General features: G+C 41.8%; 1 protein-coding gene across 1 annotated transcript in view; it reads left to right on the forward strand.

Moving 5' to 3' along the window:
• tmem37 (transmembrane protein 37) overlaps positions 1 to 14,277 on the forward strand; it is a 46,575-nt gene extending 32,298 nt beyond the window's left edge. The window contains exon 2 of the mRNA XM_041201064.1: positions 11,198 to 14,277. Coding sequence (XP_041056998.1) covers positions 11,198 to 11,767 — 570 coding nt within the window. The 3' untranslated portion in view covers positions 11,768 to 14,277. The remainder of the gene's footprint in view (positions 1 to 11,197) is intronic.
• Positions 14,278 to 18,550: the final 4,273 nt, after the last annotated feature.

The raw sequence follows: 18,550 nt of genomic DNA on the forward strand, positions 1-18,550 counted from the left end.
CTCATCATATTATTGTGAATCTTTTGTAAAAGTGGGTTAATAGTGGGGTTTGGATAGTTTCTGTGTGTGTGTGAGTGATTTAATTGAATTGGAGAGAGCTGGTCTGGAGGCTTTGATTCATCAAAAGAAGCTAGGTTTGAAATGCTAAGTACTTAAACATGGCTGAAGTTTTAGAATGTGAGGTGTGGAGAATTTACATTTTTAGGTAAATCAAAGGGATGTTACACTTAGCCAGAGAAGCTAGGCCAAGCATTGTGTTTATTTTTCCCAAAAGTTAGTAAAAGCATTAGCACCCTGAAAAGGTTTATATTTTGAGAAAGGTAAAGTTCCAAAGACATGTGGGAGCAATGGAATTTGCATTAAAAGGGAGAAACATGTAAAAAGAAGAGACTATCGGCAGAATTTTCAGGTCGGTGGGCGTAGGCATGTCACCACGCATCATTTAGATTGTCAGTTTGGCAGGCGCGCAGCCGACTCGGCTACGCGCTTGCCAAACTGTCAAAGGCCTATTAAGGCCATTAAGAAAGTAATTAAAGTTGTTAGGAATGCTGCCCGTCCAACCTTATGGTTGGCGGGCAGGCGAAGAGCCCAGGCAGCCTTCACATTTTTCATGAAACCTCATCCATGGGCGACATGAGGTTTCATGAAGGGTTTATTAAATTAAATGAAAATGTTTGAAAAAATTAATGGATATGCCTCAGCTCATGTGACAGTGTCACATGAGGGGAGATGTCCTTAAAATGTTTTTTCCCTTTATTAAATTTTTCTGAACTTGAACTGATCTCCCCGAGGCACCTCCGTGCCTCGGGGAGATTTCTGCGCTCTTCCTCACATGTGCGAAAGAGCTTCCGGGTGTGCCTTAATTGGCCCACCCACATAAAATGGTGGCCGGGACCCGATCGGGGGCACCACTCGGGTTTGTGCCCACTCCCACCTGCCCCCGCACAACTCCCCCTCCTGTCAGGGGAAAAATTCTTCCCTATGTGTCAGAAAGAAAGGTATTGTAAGATCTACCAGAAGTATGAAAAGCCTCAAGTATTTGTGCAATAAGCAGCTGTCTACAGAAACTGAAGCTGGGAAAAACCACTTGGAATTCTACTGTCCAAAGTATTGTGTTGACTTGCCTGGATCTGTTTAAAAATTTTTTTTTTACTGTTGCCTAAAGGGGGGTGTAACTGGAAGCCAGATTAATTAGGGGCTTTGGGAGTTATTATAGTAGTAATTTGTAGACCTATGTATGTGTTTGAAATGTTTTCTTTTGTTAATAAATGTTTAATTTTTTTTTCTAAAAAAATCTCTGAAGTCATGGTGAACTTATAACTACTGAATTCAGGGCACACATCTCGAAATAAAATACAAATTCTTTGTGACCACGTGATCAAGTTTCCCTCGTGGATTTGATCTGTCTGGCACACATCATCTGCCATGTCATAACAGGAAGCCTTGCCCAGCTGGCTGTCATCAGCACTGGCACTGTTCAGAGGCTGTTAGGGAAACAGGCATTTTGTGACCTTGAGATAGAACAGCATCTGTCCCATGATACCAATGTCACTGTCATGAGTCAATGAGTGTAATCATACTTTTTTGTGGGTGAACAGGAATGATATGATGCCAGAGCATAATGCTCCTAACTTACAACTGCTCTGGCACCTCTGATCATTAATGTCACACAGCTTGTCTTGTCTCTTCTCTGCATTCAGGAGGAAAAGTCAACTTCCTCCTCCTTTGGACCTCCTCGAAAGGGGGTACCTTTCTCCATCACATCTGCTTTCTATCTTTTTTGTTCTAAAGGCAAATCAGCTCACAGCAACCAAAGTGAACCTCCCTTTAAATGGCATCACTGACACCCTATTCTCACCAGCTCCTACAAATTCAAAAGCTGCCAATTAACAGTGCAAAGAGGCCAGGTAGCTTGTCACACATATTGAAATGAGGCCAAGTGTAATTTTGCTTCTTGCTTCTGTCATCAGTCACACACTTCAATACATCGCCAATTCTACAGCAGTTTTCCTGACAAATTTCTCACTGATGTTCCACAGACCATCCATAACCTATTAGAACTATAGGGTCACAAGTTCCCAGGACCAGATGGCCTGCATCCTAGGGTCTTAAAAGAAGTGTCTGCAAAGATAGATAAATTTGTTATTATCTTCCAAAATACCTTGGATTCTGGAAGGACCCCAGTGGACTGGAAAATAGCCAATTTAATTTAAATTTAATTTATTCAAGAAAGGAGAAGATAGAGAGCAGAAAACTATAGGCCAGTTAGCCTAACATCTGTTCTAAGTAATTTGTTAGAATCCATTATTAAGGAGGCTGCAGCAGGATACTTTGAAAATCCAAGTCAACATTGCTTTGTGAAAGGGAAAGGGGAATCATGTTTAACTAATTTATTAGAGTTTTTTTGAGGAAGTAGCAAGCAAGGTGGTTAAAGGGAAACCTGTAGATGTGTATTTGGATTTCCAAAAGGCATTTGATAAGGTGTCATATCAAAGATTACCATACAAGATAAGAGAACGTGATAAGGGGTAACACATTAGCATGGATAAAGGATTAGTTACCTAACAGGAAGCAGAGAGTCATGATAAATGTGTATTTTTCAGGATGGCAAGCTGTAATTAATGGAGTGCCACAGGGATCAGTGCCAGGTCCTCAACTATTTACAATCTGCATCAATGATTTGGATGAAGGGGTTGAATATGTGGTAGCTAAGTTTCGAGTAACACCAAGATAGGAAAGTAAGTTGTCAAGAGGACGTAGAGAGCCTACAAAGGGATTTACAGGTTAAAAGAATGCACAAAAATTAGCAGATGAAGTGTAATATGGGAAAATGTGATCTCCACTTTGGCAGGAAGAATAGAAAAGCAGTATACAATATAAATTGAGAGAGATTGCAGAACCTGGTGGCACTGAAGGATTTGGGTGTCTTGGTACATGAATCACAAAATGTTAGTATGCAGGTACAGCAAGTGATTAGGAAGGCAAATGGAATGTTGGTGTTTGTTGCAAGGGGGATGGAATATAAAGGTAGGACAGTTTTACTGCAGCTGTGGAGAGCATTGATGAAGCCACATCTGGAATATTGTATTCAGTTTTGGTCTCCTTATTTGAAAAGATGATATAATTGCATTAGAAGCAGTACAGAGAGGGTTCACTCGATTCATTCCTGGGATGATAGACTTATCCTATGAAGAAAGGTTGAACAGGTTGGATCTATAACCATTGTAGTTTAGAAGAATGAGAGATACTCTTATTGAAACATATAGGGTAGAATCTTACCTATGGCAGGCAGGCTGGGCTGCAGGGGGCAGGGGCAGGCGCAGAGCCGATTGCCACGCTCGATCAGCTGCATACCACCATTTCACGTGGGCGGGCCAATTAAGGCCAGCCCAGCGTGACACGCAGCCGGTAGCGTTCGGCGCTACCTGCGCAGGCAGGGGGAGGAGGGAGAGTTGGGGCCTCTGCTCTTTCGTGCATGCGCATGGAAGAATGCAGCAATCTCCCTGACACACACAGCTGCCTCAAGGAGATTAAGTACATAATAAAAGTTTTTGAAAGATAAAGTAAAAAATTATTTAAACACGTCCCCTCATGTGACAGTGTCACATGAGCTGAGACATGTTTGTGAAGTGTACAAAATTTATTTATTAATTTTATAAAACGTTCAGGAAACCTCAATCCACCCATGGTCAATTGCTTTCCTAATGGCCTTAATAGGCCGTTGACAGTTCGGCGGGTGCGCAGCCACCTCTGGTGCATGCCCACCGAATGCAATATCGAAATGATGTGCGATGATGTTGGGACGCACACCCGACGTCATCTCGCATCATTTTACACGTCAGTGTGTCAGGCCTGCCCCCGTATGCCGACAGCAATATTCTGCCTATAGGATCCTGAGGGGACTTAATAAGGTAGATACCGGGAGGATGTTTCCACTTGTGGGGGAGACTAGAGCTTGGGGACACAGTTTAAGAATAAGAGGTCTCCCTTTTAAGATGGAGATGAGGAGAATTTTTTTCTCTGAGGATCATTAGTCCGCAGAATTTGCTTCCCCAGAGACAGTAGAGGCTGAGTCATTGAATTTATTCAATACAGAGTTAGATTTTTGATCAACAAGGGAGCCGAGGGTTATGGGGGGAAAATGGAATTAAGACCACAGTCAGATCAGCCATGATCTTATTGAATGGCAGAGCAAGTTTGAAGGGCTGAATGGCCTGCTTCTGCTCCTAAGTCCTAAGTTTCAATGTTCCCAATTTCCCAATAATATCCTATCTGTCTAAAACACTGATAATAAGAGTAGATAACCAAGGCAGAATTTTTGCCCCAGTATGGAGCTGGAAGGGATGCAGGCGGGCAAATAAGTTTGCCCTGCCAACCGGCATACCAACTTACTGGCATAGTCCTGGAACTGAACCATTTTGGAGAAATGGAGGCACCCTCTCCCTTAACTGCAACAGCAGGCTGCAGCTCCTTCCTTGCTGGAGTGCCTCCTATTGGCCATCCAGCTTCAAGTGCCTTCCCACTGTCTTTAATTGGATGGTCAGTTCTGGCCACTAATTAGTCAGTCAAGGTAAAATTGATGTTGGGTGACTGTTCCTAACACTGTGCATAGTTGTGACCCACATTTGTCACTGTCTTCGGAGTCCCAATCCAAAATGCAAAATCGTTCTTCCTCTCCATTACCTCTTTCAACCTCTCTCAATTTCTTCATAGCATTTATATAATTGTCTATAGAATAACTTGTCTGATGTCCACAGGAGAATTCCCTTTAGACTTCTGCCCACTCCTCTGAATCTACCCTATCCTCAACCTATTTTTCATGATCACCATATGTACCCAGTGGGATTCCTATTGCTAAGACATGCTCACTAGTGCAAGATCGGAAATTTCTAGTGATGCAGTAGTAGGGATGTTGCTGCATCACTGAAACAGGGAGTGGGAGACCTTAAAGGGCTAAAAAGATCCTGAAATTAGAATACAGGCTCCAGCTGAAAGTATTGGCCAAGGCTTTCAACAGGTAAGTGCTGAGCCCAACTTGTGGTGAGGGAGAATGGGGGAGGGGGCAGCTCCAAGCCCCTCTGGGTGAATTCTGTCTTTCCCAGCTTCTGAGTGGTAGCTCCAGGAAGTAACAATAAATGTGGAGGGAAATCCTTTGAATCCTGAGCCCCATTTCCATAATCGTTTTTATGTGGTGGGGGAGTGAAATCCTAGGGTGAAGAGGTTCTAGGAGGGCCTCGTAGCTAATATATTCCCTCATTCTTCAACATAATCTTGCTCAACTTTGAACAGGATCACAGAGGAGAATCCTGGCCCCAGCCTTGGATGAACAGTAGCTTCCTCCAGTTAAACATTGAAAATGTAGTAACAGGAGTAGGTCATTCATCCGCTGGAAGACTGAAGTCATTGTCTTTGGCCCCAGCCATTTGAGGGTATTCCAACTTCATCCTGATTCTGAGTAAAATAGCCTTTTTAGACACAAATCTGCTAACTTCCTTCTTCACAGAAGGCTGGATTTTCAATGAGGGTTTGGGTATCTAACACCTGAGTGAATTCTGGGTCCCAAACCTGCTCCTGAGCTGCATTGCGTTCAGTGATCCTCAAATACAAATGGTATAATTAGCCAGGAGGTGAGCCTGGAACCTAATTAAAAGTGCTGAGCACCTCCACAAGGCATGAGCTTCCTGCCTGGCACCAGTATAGAAATTATAATTTGGATAAACATAGGTCTGTAGCTTGAAGAGCAATCCTGTGTTGTAAGATGACATGAGCTGTGTAAACCAATGTGTTAGCAGCAAGAGAGAATTCTTCTTTTGTTATGGAGTTTGATGCACACGTGTAGTTTCTGCTGCTGTCTTGCATATAAAGTTAAATGAGTCCACTAAGAAAAGTTGTCTGGAAGATCCTCCTTGAAGGGGGTACAGGAGCAGAAAGACCTGGGTGAATATGTGCATAGATCATTGAAGGTAGCAGGACAGGTGGAGAGAGCAGTTCATAAAGCATATAGTATCCTGGGCTTTATTAATTGGGGCACAGAGTACAAGAGCAGAGAGGTTCTGCTGAATTTATATAAGACCCTGGTTAGACCTCAGCAAGAATATTGTGTACAGTTCTGGGCACCATATTATAGGGAGGATGTGAACACATTGGAGAAAGTGCGGAAGAGGTTTCCAAGAATGGTCCCAGGGATGAGAAACTTCAGCTATGAGGATAGATTGGAGAAGTTGGAATGTTTTCCTTGGATAGAAGGCTGAGAGGAGACTTATAGAAGTTTTCAAAATCATGAGGACAGAGTAGATAGAGAGAAGCTGTTCCCGCTCATAAAAGGATCAAGAACAGGAGGGCATAGATTTAGTGATTTGCAAAAGAAGCAAATGTGACGTGAGAAAAAACTTTTTCACATGAGTGGTTCGGGTCTGGAATGCACTGCCTGGAAGTGTGATGAGGCAGGTTCAATCAAAGTCACCAACATCAGGCGCTACCATAGAAAAACGACACCAGAGTTTTGTCATCCATGGATTGCCAGAGGTAATCGCCTCAGATGATGGTACTGTGTTTATGAGTGCTGAGTTTCAAAGATTTGTCAGTATCAATGGTATAAACCACATGAAGACTGCACCATACCACCCATCATCTAACAGACTGGCGGAAAGAGCAGTGCGAACTTTTTAGGCAGGAATGGAAAAGTTAACAGATGAATCGTTGGAAAACAGACTTGCTCGTTTCCTATTTCACTACAGAACAACCCCCCACACTACAATAGGAGCAACACCTGCAGAATTACTGATGAGGTGCCATCTTTGAACCAGATTATGCGTAATACTTCCCAATTTAGAGGGGGAGGTGGAGAAAAGTCAAGGAAACCAAAATGCTCATGATTTGCATAGTCGTGAATGTCAATTTACTGTTGGAGAAGCAGTATATGTAAGGAATGTTGGGGAGGACTGAAGTGGTTACCTTCTAAGCACTGTAATCGGACCATTTTCGTACCATATGGAAGTGGAAGGCTGGATCACTTGTAGGCACATGGATCATTAAGAAGAAGGGAGATACCCCAACAAAATTATGTTCCACCTGTAACCGTTGCTGAACCAGTGGTTCCTGTTAAAGTTGCTCAACCAAGGATAGACATGCCCAATGTCTATTTCAGAGTGGAAGACACTGAACTGCATGTGCCTAATGAGGTACCTGAATTTAACGTGGTTCCAAGGAATATGTTTCCTACAAAGAATCTGAAGTCGTGGAGCTACGACATTCCACATAAATCAGGAAACCACCTGAAAGACTGAACTTGTAATTTCATGACTTGTGTTAACATTATAATGTCAAGAGATAAATATCCTTGTAAATACAAAATATACAGAAAAGTTAAAAGAGGAGGAATCTAGTAATCATAGTTTGAATAAACGTAGGAGTGTAGCTTTAAGAATAATCCTGTGTTGTAAGATCACATGATCTGTATAAACCAATGCATTAGCAGCACGGGAAACCTCCAGTAAGAGGGAGTTCTGCTTTAGTTATGGAGTTTGATGCACATGTGTAGTTGCTGCTGCTGTCTTGTAAATAAAGTTAAATGTGTTCGCTAAGAAAAGTTGTCTGGAAACTCAACTCTATAACACACCAGCAGTAAAAACAGGTAAAAGCCATGCTCCTACCACTGCCTTCCTCCAGGTGGAATGCGGCTGCAAGTGGCCATGGTTGAGAAAGGTAGGGGCAGCACGTGCCAGTGCCCATTGGACCCACCAATGAAATTTGAAAAGTTCTGTAAGGCAAGTTATCCGAGCTGCACAGTAAACCTGACAGCTGTGCACTAACATGCACAGAAGTGTTTGGGGTTGGCAGGAAAATAATCTTAATCTTCAAAAAGCTTAAGGAGATTAAGGGGCCATTAATTTTAGCGAGCACCTTACCCATTCCCACCCCCAGCGGCTAGTTGTAAAATTGAGACTGTCCCGAAGGCGTTGTGATCTGAACATGACTTCCTGGCCCGCGATTTTTAAAGGCTGTCCACGTCGGCATCCTTTGCGAAGTCTGGCCTAGATATGTAAATCATATACAGATCAAAATCAGCACTTTGTAATATCTAAATGATAAGATGCTGGAACAATGGAGGAACAGGAAGATTTAAGGGTATGTGCACAGAAATTGCTACTGGACAGGCACAAAAAATCATTAAAATGGCTAATGGAGTGTTGGCCTTTATATGAAAGGAACTAGAATACAAAGAGGGTGGGAGTTATGTTACTGTTATATAAAGCCCTGGTTAGACCCCAGCTGAAGTACTGCATTCAGTTTTGGGCATATACCTCAGGAATGATATATTGGTCTTGGAGTGGTTTAGAGAGTTAAACTGAAGGCAATTTGCATAAACCTGGCCTGTAGTTTCTTGAGTAAAGAAGATTGAAGGTGATCTAATTGAGGTATTTAAAATGATAAAAGGATTTGATAGAAAAAGAATAATTAATTCTTCTGAGGGCCAGCAGAGGAAATGCAGTTTATGCAGTGAGTGGTTACAACCTGGAATGCGCTGCCTGTGAGTGTGGCAGAGGCAGAGACAATCATGGCTAAATTTCAAACAAGAATTGGATAAGCACTTGAAGGGAAAGCAATTGTCGGGTTCCAGGGAAAGAGCCAGGAAGTAGGACTGGCTAAATTGTTCTTGCAGAAAGCCAGCATGGACTCATTGTGCCAAATGGCCTCCTGCTATGAGCATACAATGTTTCTACAATGAGGAAATCTTGGATCATGTTCACAGAGTCGGGAGATTTCCTGGTTCAGCGAACCCGGCTTTTAAAAAGGCCACCCGTGGGTCGGATTTTCAGTTGTGGGAGGGCTGAAATAGGCGCCAGGGTGGGTGACCCTGGAAAGAGTGTGGAGGATGCCGAGTGTGGAGGCGGGTTGGGTGCTTGGTGCAGGCTGAGTGTACAGAGGCTGGCTACCTCTGTGCTCTGGCACTGTTTTTAAATTGAAAAAAAGTAAAAACGTTCCTCCATGCCTCATCCCTCACCCCCCACACATTTCCTATGCCCATCTATGTCAACCCATACCCGCTTCACCCACGCCCCATGGCCACCCACGTCCCATGACCCCTCATATCCCCATGACAGTCCAGGCCCCTCTATCCACCCCAATTGGCCCTCATACACCCTATGTCAGCCCATACCCCTTTAACCACTCCCGTGGCCCTATACCCCCATGGCAACTTAGTACTAATTCATACCACCCCATACCCCCACCCACCATCTTTTGCTCTTACTCCCTCTATATCAACTCACCTAGTATCCTTTGACACTCCCTGGATAGCATGACAGTTCATTGACAGCTCCAATGAGTTTGTGCATAAGAAGTGCATAATTATGTTTAACCCTAACAATTCCAAAGGGTGCCTTACCTACCCCAAAGGGAGTGTTACTCCTTCCAAAGGTATCTCAAAACCCTCTCCAAAGGGGTACCCTAGCTACCCAAAGAATCCACCAAGTTCAGACCTCTGACCTGGTCTGCTCTGCACACTTTGGGTTCATGCAGCTAGGGTTCCAATATAAAAACAAAAAACTGCGGATGCTGGAAATCGAAAACAAAAACAGAATTACCTGGAAAAACTCAGCAGGTCTGGCAGCATCGGCGGAGAAGAAAAGAGTTGACGTTTCGAGTCCTCCTGACCCTTCAACAGAAGGGTTCCAATATACCACTTCACTGGTGATTTTAATGGCCAGCTGCCTCCACAAATCACATGTGTGTGAACCTTGGCCTGACTCCAGTTCTGGCCCAGGGGGTGAGACATAGAAATTTTGTCCATTCCCAGGATTTTTCGAGCCATAGTCTTAACATTTAAGCCAGGCCAAGCAGGACTGAAAACAAGGAGCATTTATTCACACAAAGGCCAGTAGAAATCTGGAATTTACATCGCCCAAAGATTTTGTTAGGTAAGGGTATGAGCAGGTTATGGAGCAAGTGTAAGTTTGAAGTACAGATCAGCTATGAACAAATTGAAAGGCAGCAGATCAGGCCCAAGGGCTAAATGTCCTACTTTATCCAACCACAATTTCAGTTTGTTCTTATTTATTCAATGTCTCTTCCGTTTCATAGTTTTGCCATTGTGAGATTTGAACTCTTGATTCCTTTCACTGTGGAGCCAGTTGGAGGTTTGTAACTCTTTTGAGTACAAACCTGTTTCCATCTGTTTCAGATGAAGTTATATTGTTTCATAGTTTGCCATTGTGAGATTTGAACTCTGGATCTTGGGGTTACAAACCCAGTACCATAACCACTTGGCTATTTAGGCCAAGCCTTGTTCTTATTTATAGAGGCACAAGTGAATCCCCAGATAATCCCAATCACCTGTATAAAGTTAAATACAATTAATATACGATTAACAATTGCACAGAGGGGATTATAACAATCTCACCCAGTGGAAGCCTGGCATCCTTGTTTGTGACTGCCTTTGCCTCTGGACTTCCCTGACTGGTAGCCTTACGCTGGAGACCATTCCTTTGGATCTCGTTGTTCAAAATATCACTACTGTCTGTCAGTCTCTTTGTTGTTCCCACCGGGTTTGAATGAGAATCCGTAAATGGAAATGTTGCTTAGCCATTAAAATTGAAGAGCCACTAGGCCTCTCTCCTAGATAGGCTGGCTGTTAGCTAGCCAATATTCCCAGGAGCAACCATCATCCCCACTCGTCTGAAATGGCAAGAATCCTATCCCCCCTGCACTAACATCATTCATCTTACTGAGCACAAAATTAGCAGAAATACTTCACTTTAAAATGGATGTAACAAATTGTATACAGCCTAATAAAATACCCACAGTATAATGGGGGACTCCAGAGCCTTTCCAGTTTTTAAAAATTCAAATGATTATTTAAGGTGTGTGTTTCTGTACACGCACACGATTGTGTCTCTGTCTTGCACTGTCATCTGACATTCTGCTGTCAAGGTTTATGATTTTCTCTGAACTACTTAATTGAGCTTATAGCCACGAGGGCCTATTCCACAGAGAGTGCATTACAGACATGGAGTTTGTGATTTTGCAGACCATTAATATTTTCGAGGATGCACTACCTGAGTGTGAAGCTCCCTGTGTGGTGGTGGAATGGGCCCTATTATCTAAGTCTAACAACTGAAAGAAAAAAAATAAAATTCATTGAATATGAATTCTGATGACATGTCTCTCACGTAATAATGTGCAAATTTCATTTTAGGCACAAGAAGAACTTCAATGCAGGAAGGCTGGAAAATCAGTACTGGACACATTCATCAGGACTCTGATAATTCTCTGCACAGCAATAGCAGTTGTTCTGTCATCCATTTCTGTGTGCTCTGGGCACTGGCTGTTTGCAGACAGGAAGCTATTTGGACTCTGGTATTTCTGCACTTTAGAGCATGACCGCAAGCTTCAATGTACAACAGATTTCAGTGTTGCTGAGGTCGACGGGTTGGACACTGTTCTTGTTTTCACTAGGATCATCGCCACTTTTGCTGCGGTGCTGGCAATGTTTGGTCTGGAGATGCTAATCACCTCTCAGATTTGTCAAGATGCCTATTCCAGGCGCAAATGGGCATATGGCTCAGCATTGCTTCTCCTGGCTTTCTTCATGACATGTGTTGGTGTGCTCGTGTTTGCCATTCAGTTGTGGAACTTTATTACTCTCACAGGCATCAGTTTGGCGTACTGGTGCGAGTTTGTTACAGCTTTTCTTTTTTTCCTCAATGGTATTAGTGGTCTTCACATGTACAGCATGACAATCTCAGATAATTCAGTAGACATATGAGTAATTCTGTTTGATTGATGTTTTTCCTTATACTAACTTTTCACTTATGTAAAATAATTTGGCCTTAAAGTCTTTATATGTGAAGTGTGGGCATTCCAAATCTCTCAAATCTTTGATGGGTATTGCAATTATTGACTATTTTTAGAATCTCAGTGAAAAAGCTCTTACTATTTTGTATTCTAATGTGCAGTTTTGTGTTCCTATTTTTCAGTAGGTTAAAAAAAAATCAACAATTCTGATACAGAAATCAGACAACTAGTCATAGTACCTGAGTTTGTGGTGGTGGGGGTGGTGGGGGGGGGTAGTGGATAACCCACCTTGGATTTATAATCTCACTGACATAAATTTCTAGAAACATTGCAGTGTGGCTAAGAAGGAATCATTTGGCTGAATATACTCAAACCTAGATGATCTACAATAATGGTGGGCAAGGGGGAAGGTGAGAACATTATTGTTTTAATACTCACAAAATTAAAAACTGAAAATTCTCACCATTTCTTTTAAAAGAAAATAAAAGTTAGACCTTTTAAGGGATCTTGGCTTCTGAGTAAGAGCTCCACTGTTCTATTTTGAAGATTGCTATCCTTTATGAATTAAATGGCACCTGATTTACCACACTGTGTATTTTACGTTTTTGGATTTGCATTTGAATCTAACACAGACTTCTGGATGAAAGTCTCCTGTGCTTTTACTGCAAACACTCTGCGTAAAATGAATATGGAAAGTCTTAAACCAATTCTGATGGGAATAGGCTCCGATCATAAAACTGTCTACTCGTTGGCATTAAATTGGCTGATTCACTGAAGTTTTGCGTATTGACTGACTGGTGAGAGAATTTGGAGAATGAATACTGAAGCAATGCAGGTGCTCTTTTGAGATTGTGTTGAAGCACATTGTTGGAATAAAACAGAAGGAACTTTGCTCTGCATCTCACTAAACAATACCTGACATGTGACGCTTGATACTGATACTGAACAGTATAATTTTATCAGAGTGTGTTGTCAGTGGGGGACTTCTCCTGGAGGGAGGGCATAGTGGAAATTTAGGTGTGCATTGCCCCATGGTTGGAAAATTGAGGGCAGCCAGTGCCTGAATTTTTCATGAGTTCTGCCTCATGAAGAGCAGTGGAAGCATGTAAAATTGTTCCTATGGTGCCCACTATGAGGGGAAAACTGTTGGTTGCAATAATTCCAGAAAGAAATAATGCCACATAAATTCCGGAATAAAATTAAAACATTGAGTTTAATAAATTGGAATTGATCAGTGTAGTTTATAACCCATAGATTGCAAATTTAGCAGGAACTCTGATAACTGTAAATGAACTATTACTGTTATACAGTTAAAGAATCTTATTTTATTTCTCCCCATGATCTCCTGGAAATTCTTGGTTTGATGACACATATTGAAGAGATCACTGCATGAAGTATGGAAAAAACATTAAGCTTTCATAAATATCACAGTTGGCAAAAGGTAGTCTTAAAAATTGTAAGTTATACTTACTAGTTTATGCAATAACCAAGGTCTAAACAAATTCATATGGGAAGGCCATCACAACAAGTTTCAGGTTTACACCAAAAAAAGAAGTGTTTACAAAAGAAAGTGATCACATTCAAGACTTATTCTATAATACTGCACTTAAATGCTTCTGACACAAACGTAATCTCTTTCAGGCATTTATGATATTAGTGTGCTTTTTAAGCAGGGTAGTGTAGGGTAAGCATAATATCCTCACGAAGTATAATTATTTGAAATGATATGCATTTATAAAGTCTTCATAGATAACTTGCTTGTTTTATAATGCTGTTACTTTTGCAAAGCAATGAAAGGGCCATTCAAGAAAAAGTGTATTTTATCCAGACAACAGGTTTAGTAGGATGTCAGTATTATCTATTTTAAAATGCCTAATTCGTAAACCATCCAATTTTAACAGATCTGACACATAACATGCACTAAAGAAGACCTTAAACCTTTTTAGTAATGCTCTGCACCAAGATCTTTATTATCAATAATTTGTTGCAACATTAAGTTTTCTGCAGTTTCACAATGGAATTGCAGCTGAACCTAGCCTGATCAAATTGACTGCACTCCATAATAGCTTGGATTTATGATCACCTATACTAAATTAGAGATGTACTGAATTATTTCTATTGCACTTGCTTCATTTTGTGAATGGTCTTTAAGCTGTTACCCTGATTTAGATTGGTGGGAAGTGAATTGCTATTGTTTTGAAACCAGCCTATATTGTTTTCGTTTTTTCTTCTCTGAATTGTAAGTTTAATGTAATAAAATGCAATTTAATTTAGACATGCTCTCCACTTTCCAGATACTGCCTGATTAAATTTGCACAAATAACTGATGTTAGTAACTATGTTTCCAATTTTGTTCTTAAAGTGCTACTCAATGCCACATATTCAAACTTCAATATACACTATATTACTGAAAAGAGGTTGCCAAATTCTCCATGTTGTTTGCTGTTTTTGCAATTGCAAATTAAAATGTCTTTCATATGACATGTCAGTGTGGTGGTGTAATCACTTTTCAACGAAATGGATGTCAGATTACAGATACAATCCCAATTTCTTGTTGCAAATCAGCTAATGGCATCTAGCTTTAGTTAGACTTGCCCTTGCATGTTTAAATTTTAAATTTCTTTGTGTGGCAAGTTGGTGAAAGTGCTGAAAGAGCTGATAACATCGCAGCAAGGGAAACCGAGCACCTGGGACCTGAGTGATTTCCTTGTATTTCCTTAATCAGATTGAAAGATTGTAAAATTAATAGTGCAAGGACAGAGGAAGAAGTGTAGAGTGGGTGAATTTAATGTCAAATCAGGTACAGAAAGAGAGGGGTTGGGGAGAGCTAGAAAGGAAAAGTAAAACAAAACACATTTTTAATATTTTAAACTTTTAAACAACAATTAAAACCTGAAGGAATGAAACTCCACATTTGTAATAGTTAATTTTCAGTCCAGAAGAGGTTGTTTGACAATACTTAACATTTATCATATTGTTAAAAAAGTGCTTACACTGAAATGGATATGACCAAACTTTCAGTGGCGAGTTTAGTTCATATCCATTATGAAAATGCAGCAACTTCTGGTGATTTAGTGCATTTCAATAGTGAGGCCGACAGCAAGATGCTGATTTTGTGAAACTAACGATGGGTGGTACAACTCAGACAGTAATTTGCCTGAAGTTACTGTGCTATTTGCGTATAAATAATACGCAAATTCTATTTCTTCCTGCTATTTTGACAACATATTATGGCCCATTGTTAAGGTCCATTTTTTAAATTTGAAGCTATGGGTTGAATATTCCGTTGTATTTGGTCTGAATAATATTCCTTTTAAGTTTTGTATAATTTTCAAGCAATCCATAATCATGTTTGTGCACGCTGTTGTGCATCATGTAATTTTATAGTTCCCAAAAAAATAATTTTTCTTAAGGAAGTGGGGTATGATCATACTGGCACTAACATGAACTAAGGAGGATAAGTCTCTAAAGTAAAAGGAACTCCTCATCAAAGCTGTTGAACATTCTGCGTTTTCCCTTCTTCTGAATAAACATATATGACTGTCTCATTGCTGTACTATTTGTGAACTAAGATTCTGTCTGTGTTTGTGTGTGTGGTGCCCTTCTGACAAATTCAAACAACTGTAAACAATTCCTGTTGCCTTTTATTTCCAAACAGCTTGAAATTATAAAATAGTATAATGATCATCCTGAAAATGCTTCTTGCAGTTTGTTTACCCTGAATGGAATATTTGGAATATACATTTTCTAATTTAGTCCTGGGCTGGATTTTTGTCCTCAAGTATTTTTCTCACAACTTTTCTCTCCTCAGCTGCTTGTCTGAAGTCATTAATTCCTTGCTAGAATATGATGCTAAGGGTTTTTACAATTCCTTTGTACCTCAACAAACTGGTTTTATTTATTCATGAATCTTGACAACGAGTGTTGCTAGGCTAATTGACAATGGGGGAATCGTAGCCAAGTCCCATCCTGTTCTCACCCAACATTTGCACATGCAAACCTTCAAAAGAGTTGTTGAATAGTAATTATTATTGCAAACTTGGCTGTTTTTTCCCCTCCCTGACCCAGGTGTGCTGGAACCCATTGTAGTACTCTGGGTGAGACAAACAAATTTGGCACAGACGGTTGAACTGACAAGGAAACCTCTAAGTGATTTATTTCTCCTAAATACAACAATTCATCAGTAACCTACAAATACTGTTTTACACAAGATGATGAATTAATTCTAATAGTTAACAGTTTATACATCATAGAAACATAAGAACAAGAGTAGGTCATTCAGCTTCTAGAGGTTGTTCTGCCATTCGATTCGATAATGACTGATATATGTCTTAACTCCATTTACTTGACTTAGTTCCATAATCCTTAATACACTTGTCTAACATAAATATATAAATCTCAGTTTTGAAATTTTTGTCCTGTACCCAACAGTTTTTTATGAGAGAGTTTCCCAATTCCTGCTATCCTTTGTGTGAAGAAGTGTTTTCTGATATCATGTCACAAAAGTATAACAATTCTTGTAATATCATTGTGATTTATTGTAAAAGTAGGTTAATAGTGGGGTTTAGGCAGTTTGTGTGTGTGGGTGGAATTTTCCCAAATTTGCACTAAGTGCGATAGCAGGTGGGTAAGACGACATTTTACCCACCAGCCATGATGGCAGGTTTTCACACCATATTGTCCAAACCCATCTCATTATTTATGCACTCCCGGGAAATACGCCGTTTCCATGCTCTCGTTCACCCGCTCACCATCACCCCACTGCTGCATCATGCCAGGCGCCATGTTTAAAGTCCAGCTGTAAGCACACGCCTCAGTGCTTCTAGCTCACCACTGCTACATGGAAGACATGGCCCTGAAACTGAAGAAGACTGCAGCCCCCAGGTTCAACAATGTGTCCCTCAAGTGACTTTTGGATGCCATGGAGGCCCGCTGGGATGTCCTCTACCCCAGCTCTGGCCGGATTAAGCAACAGAAAACAAATAGGTCTGAGTTCCCTATGCTCATAGGCCACAATTAGGCTTGGGAGGTGGTGGCAGCGGTGGTTATTGCCAATGCCCTGCAAAAGAGGGCAGCCACCCAGTGCCACAAGAGGATGAAGCTCCTCTGTTCCGCCAGGGTAAGTCACTCATCTTATCGCTCAACTCACACAATCACAACCCCATCACATCCACCAAGGCCTGCAATCACTGCCAGTTTAAGGAACATCACCATTCATTCTCTCACACTCACCGCCACTGTCCTCATCCCATCCATGGGACCACTCAACACCCACACAGGCCAGGTATACTTGTCATATGGCCTGGCAGGCATCCTGTTTACGCTTTTTCCATTTCTATCTGTGCAGGACAAGCTGGCACACAACATGAGAAAGAGATTGTTGACCAGTGGCAGGATGCCCAAAATCAAGGATTTTGAAAACAGCCATCCAGCTGGCCGGCGAGGATCTGGACCTGTCCTGTGCTGACGGTGAGGCTGGCGCTGCTCTACTAAGAAAGGATCCAGCAGTGCAACATCCATCAGACAACCATGCCGTGAGTGATGTGTCCTCTTTCACAGGCCACTGCCATGCGCTAATTATCTCTCCTTGCTTTCGCAGGCTCATCTGCCAAACAGCCGAGAGAGTCCATGACCCAGGGTCTCCAATCAAGCCCCTAAGAAACCTCTGAAGAGGAATCTGGAGGCACCCTCCATGAAGTCCCGTCACAGCACTCCCCCTCACCCTCAAAAGTCACCTCAACGGCAACACTGCACTTGCCCCCCTTTCCTCCTCACAACCTGTCGGGCAGGGCAGCACTTAACCCTGAACACCCACCCCCCACCCCCCCCGCGCCCCTGAAACCTGCCAAGAGGCAGGTGACCCTGGTGAGCTCTGCAGAACATTGCTGTGCACTCTCACCTCCAGTTCACCCAAAGTGCAGGCCACCATGTGCATATCGCCTCCGTGCTATTGCATGCTTTCTCGCCGATGTGGACGGATGATCCAGCGGAAGTGCAAGAGCCTGATGGGATGGCCTGATGATGATATGCTGATGTATTTCAGTGAGGTTCCCGATGACCGATGGCGGGAAACGTGGCCCGCCGTTGGTGGACTGAAGGGGCAATCATGACTTGCCTTCCCACCAATTGCGCCTTATTGTCCACTTATACCACCTATCACGCCCTGCTGCCAGCGGGCACAGAAAACTCCGCCCTGTGTGTGGGATTTCATTGAGTTGGAGACAGCTGCTCTGGAGGCTTTGACTCATTAAAAGAAGCTACGGAAACATGGCTAAAGTTTTGGAATGTGAGGTGGGGAGAATTTGCATTTTTCGATAAATCAGGGTAGTTTGAATTTCAAAGAGATGGTAGAATGTTACACCTAGCCAGGGAAGCTAGGCCAAGCAGTGTGTTTATTTCTCCCAAAGGTTACTGATAATATTGGCACCGTGAAATGATTTACATTATGAGAAAGGTAAAGTTCCAATGACATTTGGGCATATGGGAACAATGGGATTTACATTAAAAGGGAGAAACATGTATAAAGATGAAGAGGCTATGTGTTAGAAAAGGAATTGTAAGATCTAGCATAAATGTGAAAAGCCTCCAGTATTTGTGTATCAAGCCTGCTGTCTACAGAAACTGAAGCTGGGAAAAGCCACTTGGAATTCTACTGTCCAGGGTATTGTGTTGACTTGCCTGGATCTGCTTAAATCTATTTGTTTATTATTGCCTTAACAGTGTGTTAACAGGAAGCCCGATTAATTTAGGGTTT

This window comes from Carcharodon carcharias, chromosome 12 (assembly GCF_017639515.1).
Source record: "Carcharodon carcharias isolate sCarCar2 chromosome 12, sCarCar2.pri, whole genome shotgun sequence".
NCBI classification, from domain to species: Eukaryota; Metazoa; Chordata; class Chondrichthyes; order Lamniformes; family Lamnidae; genus Carcharodon; species Carcharodon carcharias.